General features: G+C 32.8%; 1 protein-coding gene across 1 annotated transcript; it reads left to right on the forward strand.

The window, feature by feature from the left end:
- LOC138657163 (homeobox protein HMX2-like) lies at window positions 1-3,282 on the forward strand. The gene is made up of 2 exons (XM_069744759.1): window positions 1-317; window positions 2,186-3,282. Exons 1-2 carry the CDS (start codon window positions 125-127, stop codon window positions 2,725-2,727), a joined length of 735 nt encoding a protein of 244 aa, XP_069600860.1. The 5' UTR covers window positions 1-124; the 3' UTR covers window positions 2,728-3,282.
- Window positions 3,283-6,982: the final 3,700 nt, after the last annotated feature.

The following is a 6,982-nucleotide window of genomic DNA, read 5'->3' on the forward strand; positions in this document are numbered from 1 at the left end:
AGCTGCCTTCATTCTCTGCTGCTCTGTCCCCTGTCCTATGTGCGAGCTATGCTGCCAGTGCTGGGGCAGAGGGAGCTGCTGCCTGTGTGACACATAATCCCAGCTCTTCCTCCACTCCACTACCATGAGTAAGAGCCAGGATGCCTGCAGACCAGTGTCCTTCAGCTTCACCATAGACAGTATCCTCCAGCTGAACTCCAGGAGAGCGGACGGCAGCAGCAACAACACCAAGCCGCCCCGAGCCTTCCTCCAGCCCCGAGGAGACGAGGAGGAGGAGGAGGAGGAGGAGGACAGCCGGCCCCTATACCCAGCACAAGGTACACAGCTGACCCTTATTGTACGGTAGATTGTTAGCTCTGGGGCCAACAGAGCCGCCATAAGACTGTCTGCTATCACTATACGAGCTTCTCACTATGTGTTATGTTTGTATCTGCTGTCTATCCTCATATCCTACATTATGGATGTGACTTATATGATCTACAGAATAATCTCCAGCACTGATATCCCGGTATATACTGATATATGGCCAGTCACACAATGGATCAGACACTGTACAGCTCCATGACTGCAGGCTGCATTCTTACATGAGAAACTGAGATATATATTTATATATATATATATATATATATATATATATATATATATATATATATATATGTGTGTGTGTGTGAATATATATGATATACATATGCATATATGTATATGTGTATATATATTATATATGCCAATACCAGTGATATATATAGACATTTATATCACAAACAAACATATCTATATCTCTATACCTATATATATATATATATATATATATATATATATATATATATACAGATATTTAAGACATTTATATCTCTGCTGTACATATAAACAAAGATATATATATATATATATCTATATACAGATATAGGTATACACTCACACACTAATCTATACCTCTGTTATATGTGTGTATATGCATATATGTATGTACGTGTATATATATATATATATATATATATATATATATATATATATATATATATGCTCTCGCACGCATCAGTTACATACATAGATAGGCAGATACACACACAGACGAATTTATCTCTGTTATATGTGTGTATGTATATATGCTCTAGCACACAGCAGCTATATAAATATATACATATACACACACACTCTGGCACGCGGCATATACTGTGTATATATATATATATATATATATATATATATATATATATATATATATATATATATATATATATATATATATCCGCCTGTCTAAGCACACACATGTGCCTGTGATGCAGCAGAGCGGAGTGTGCCCTCCATGTTAGCGCCCAGTGTCAGCGCTGGGAATCTCTGCAGCTGTGGCAGCAGCGCTCGGTGCGGGGACACTACATGGGAAACTCTCCACTATACATTACTAATCCAGGATTACACGACCTGAGGCTGCGCAGCTGTTGTGGCACTACAAGACCCAGCATGCCAATAGCGGCAATGCTTTCCCTAAACCTGCAGACTGTAGATCTCAGTAAGGATCTCCCTGCCAGGTTTCCATCCACTGCTGCTTCCAAAGTCCCAACATTTCTAAAATCAGACTCATATAGGAACAGATCTATTCTGGTTCTGTGACAATTCTCCCTTTACTTGTGCTGCTTATGACATTCGTTTTATCCGCATGCCTACATTGCACCAGAATCGATAATGGAAACACGTAAAATCATTAACTAAAATGCGAAGATAAGAAATGTTAATAAACAGTGGTATAAAATATAAACAAATAAGCAAGTTGTGAGGTTAAACCTAAATGCAAAAAAAGGGATAACATCGATATAAATTGAGAAGAAAAGCAAGAAATAAACACAACATGAACTATGATATTAGTTCAGTAAATATATATATATGTTAACTTTTATGATGTATATTTTACCGGTGGTGCTGTATTGGGACACAGGTCACTCTGGCATTAATTTTCTGCAACCTGCACCATCGGCATGGATGACATTCTGTATTTTTAGATGTTTGTGATACAATGACATTTTGTATTTAATAACAGTAGAAATGATCTGAATATATTCTATGAAATATATGTGCCCCATATGTTCCTTCCTGACATGGATGTTTTCTATAGAGTGGGATCTTCTGGGAGGGTCAGAGACTTCTCCACCCTGCACCCTATGACCAATGTCCCTTTGCCCCCCTACAGGCAGCAGAAGTCGTCTTCTGACCACCACTAGCACCCATTGCCTTAACTACTGCACAGAGCAGTCTGCCAAGTTCAGAGACTTACCTTGTAGGACAGAAAGCCCCGACAGCCTGGAAGATGGACCTTCTCCATCTCCTGATGAGCCCAACAAAAAGAACAAGCTTTTGGCCAAGAAAAAGACTCGCACCATCTTCTCCAAGAGCCAGATCTTCCAGCTGGAGACCACCTTTGACATGAAGCGTTACCTGAGCAGTGCTGAGAGGGCATGCTTGGCCAATTCTCTGCAATTGACTGAGACCCAGGTCAAAATCTGGTTCCAGAACAGAAGGAATAAGCTGAAAAGGCAAATGTCAGCAGAACTGGAGGCTCCTGGAGCTGGAGAACCCAATGGGGACTTACCAGTCATCTACAAAGACACTTCCTTCTTGAGTAGATGTGTCCTACCCATGTCCTTCCCTGTTCTCTATCCTGGGAGCAATATTCCCTACCTGTGCTTCCCAAATCCAGGCAAGTACTACAGCCTGGCAGATGGAGATGTATAAAGACTACTGAGTCTGACTTATTTTTGCATTGACTTACCTCCATCAAAAAGACACCGCTGGACATTAGGAGTCAACCCCTCATGGGGGGTGGCAGGGATTTTTTTATATATATGTTATTGCTATCAATATAACAGCATGTACACTTATTTTTGTATATTTTTTTTACAAGTTGAACCCCATCTTCCAACAAACAATCTAATTTAAATACGTCCTATGCAAATATATTTAAAGAAGGATGATCGTCCTTTCTCTGTGCACTTTCTCATGAATCACATTATCTTCTTCCATAGACCTGGTACCTGGTTGTCACATCCAAGTGTCACTTATCAGCCGAGGGGTCGGCGCTCAATGAGTTAACTTAACGCTACACACGATAGGGTCATTGTCACACTATGTCCTTCTAACCAAAGAAAGACCACTGCTTCTCCCTCATCAAGATCTGCGACTATTGTCTTAATTATGAACGAAATAATGCAATTTTTACATGACTGTAAATATGAAATGCTCTTTTTTTTGGAAACAAGATTATTAAATAAAATATACTATAGACATGAATGGAGGTTTATAGTGTGTGATATTGTGCAGAGCAGTCCTGAATGTGACAGCAAAATGCTATCTATCTATCTATAATTCTATAATAATAATAATAGTAATAATTATCTATCTATCACCTATTATTTATCTACCTATCTATCTATCTATCTATCTATCTATCTATCTATCTATCTATCTATCTATCTATCTATCTATCTTATCTATCTATCAATAATATAATAATAATTATCTATCTGTCAATCAATCAATCAATCAATCTCATATCTATCTATCTATCTATCTATCTATCTATCTATCTATCTATGTATCTATCTATCTATTATCTATTATCTATCATCTATCTCATATCTATCTATTATCTATCTATCTATCTATCTATCTATCTATCTATCTATCTATCTATCTATCTATTATGTATCTCATATTGATATCATATCATATATATCTATATATATATAGATATATATAGATATATATGATATCAATATGAGATACATTTTAGATAGATAGATAATATATGGATAGATACATAGATAGATGATAGATAGATAGATAGATATGATGTATCTCATATCTATTATCTATCTATGTATCTATATATTATCTATCTATTATGCATCTCATATCTATTATCTATCTATCTATCTATCTATCTATCTATCTATCTATCTATCTATCTATCTATCTATCTGTCTATCTCATATTTATGCAAATAATAATAGAACAGCACTACAATTGCATGCAGGGGATAAGCGTCCTCCCAAACAAATGTTCAATTATTGCAGAACATAAATATAAAAAGAGCAAGGCGGCACTCCAAAAAATAGATCGAAAAAAGTGAGGACTTTAAATCAGCTCAAGTGGCAAGGTTGTGGATCACATAACATTTTCAAGGCTTGACAAAGGTTCTGTAAACCGAAATGTTACCACTTGAGCCAAATAAAGTCCTTACTTTTTCCCGTCAATTTTTATTCTCTTTTTATGTTTTATCTCATAGTGAAAGTAAGAAGTTTTATATAAAAAGGGAATATGTACACATGCATGTACATTGCTCATGTATATATAATTTTAATATATATACATAGTATTATTTATCTTCCATAAAACTTACCTTTAATTTATATATATATATATATATATATATATATATATATATATATATAAATATAAATATATATATATATATATATATATATATATATGTACGTTTTATGGAAGATAAATAATATATATATATATATATATATTTACACGTTTATATATCTATTACATACAATATTAGTATATGAGTAATATGAGCCTGCTTGTTGGTATTAATACTAGCAGAGGACTTTCTTATGTATAGACATTGGCACAATTGTGATACTGACTTTGGTCTTACATTTTAATTGTCAGTACCACAGCAATGACAGTGTCTATACATAAGTAATAAATTCCTCGGAAAGTATTAATACCAATGGTCACACCCATATTAATCATATACTAGCATTGTAATTAATATTGCCATGCCATATATATATATATATATATATATATATATATATATATGGGAAAGAGTAGAATCCGGCAATCGATTAACTGTGTTTTATTCACTCCGTGGATTGTGTGTAAACAAACCGTGACGTTTCGGTCTCATGGACCTTCATCAGATATACACATCCAGATATATGAGCACAGAATATATTTTATTAAAACAAATGTTTCTTGGAAAATAAAAAATACTAAATATATTATGTATGTAAATATTTCTTATTTTTATATAAACCTTTAAATTTTTCAAATCAAACTGACAGTAATAAAATCTACATAGATAACCCAGTGACAGGATGATCTGCAGAGCCATAATGTACTTGCTGACGATCTCCTGGTAGAGCAGATAATCCACAGAGGAATGTGCGCGTTAATTACTGCAGTCACACCTAACACCAGGCAGGTGCAGGACATAAATCACAAAGTCAGCAATAAAACAGATCTGTGGGTTTTTTTTTCTCTTATTATTTTTATTGTTATTTTAATTATATCCATGACATAAACATTATTCTTTCTCCTCCTTTTTGGTCCCAATCTGGGATGTTACCTGCCTCACTATCTGCTCTATCCACAACCACCCTAGAAATCCAGAACTATTAACTGTTTAATTACCGTTTTTTTCCCATGCAGATTATGAGATACTCTAGATGTCATCAGTGTCTTAATTACTCAGTTAATGGGTTTATTGACCGTCTGGGCGCTGATGCCTGGATTCACATTGGATATAATAGTATAGAATAATCACAGTCACTTCACAACCCGATTGTTTTCTTACATCGTTTCTGGTTTCTTTTTTTTTCTCATCCACATTAATTTTTAATTATACAGTATTCATCTTTAATTAAAAACAAAACAAAAAACAAATAAACTTTTTAGACATTATTTAAAAGTAATACTGTACCGAAGCCAAAATAGTTTTAATTAACACTACATTTTATTTAATCGAATGAGATTAGCTACATTAATGTTACTTTATGCGAGGTTAAACACTTATTTTTGTGTTTTTTTTATGGTTTTTGGAATTAATAATCAAAAAATAACAATCAAATATCACATGGATGGTTACAAAAATTGACAGAATGAAGATCCAGTTGGTGTGAATGTATATATACTTATGATAAATATGCATTTATGAGAAAATAGGTGTATATATGTATGTATGTGCGTATAAAATATAAAAATATATACATATATACTGTATGCATATATATGTATGTAGATAGATAGATAATAAATAATAATAATAAATAGATAATAGATAGATAGATAATAGATAGATAGATTATAGATAGATAGATAGATAATAGATAGATAGATGGATAGATAATAGATAGATAGATAGATGATAGATGGATAGATAGATAGATAGATAGATGATAGATGGATACATAGATAATAGATAGATGGATAGATAATAGATAGATAGATAGATAGATAGATAGATAGATAGATAGATGATAGATGGATAGATAGATAATAGATAGATGGATAGATAATAGATAGATAGATAGATGATAGATGGATAGATAGATAATAGATAGATGGATAGATAATAGATGGACAGATAGATAGATAGATAATAGATAGATAGATGGATAGATAATAGATAGATAGATGATAGATGGATAGATAGATAGATAGATAGATAGATAGATAATAGATAGATAGATAGATAGATGGATACATAGATAATAGATAGATGGATAGATAATAGATAGATAGATAGATAGATAGATGATAGATGGATAGATAGATAATAGATAGATGGATAGATAATAGATAGATAGATAGATGATAGATGGATAGATAGATAATAGATAGATGGATAGATAATAGATGGACAGATAGATAGATAGATAATAGATAGATAGATGGATAGATAATAGATAGATAGATGATAGATGGATAGATAGATAGATAGATAGATAGATAATAGATAGATAGATAGATAGATAGATGGATAGATAATAGATAGATAGATGATAGATAGATAGATAGATAGATAGATAGATGATAGATAGATATATGGATAGATAATAGATAGATAGATGATAGATGGATAGATAGATAGATAGATGATAGATAGATAGATAGATAATAGATAGATAGATGATAGATGGATAGATAGATAGATAGATAGATAGATAGATAGATAATAGATAGATAGATA

This window comes from Ranitomeya imitator, chromosome 1 (assembly GCF_032444005.1).
Source record: "Ranitomeya imitator isolate aRanImi1 chromosome 1, aRanImi1.pri, whole genome shotgun sequence".
NCBI lineage: Eukaryota > Metazoa > Chordata > Amphibia > Anura > Dendrobatidae > Ranitomeya > Ranitomeya imitator.

Excerpts from the sequence above, each read along its gene's own strand:
- LOC138657163 (XM_069744759.1), top strand. The coding sequence starts at position 125 with ATGAGTAAGAGCCAGGATGCCTGCAGACCAGTGTCCTTCAGCTTCACC. Across the intron at positions 318-2,185 it reads GCCCCTATACCCAGCACAAG|GCAGCAGAAGTCGTCTTCTG; the intron begins GTACACAGCTGA and ends GCCCCCCTACAG.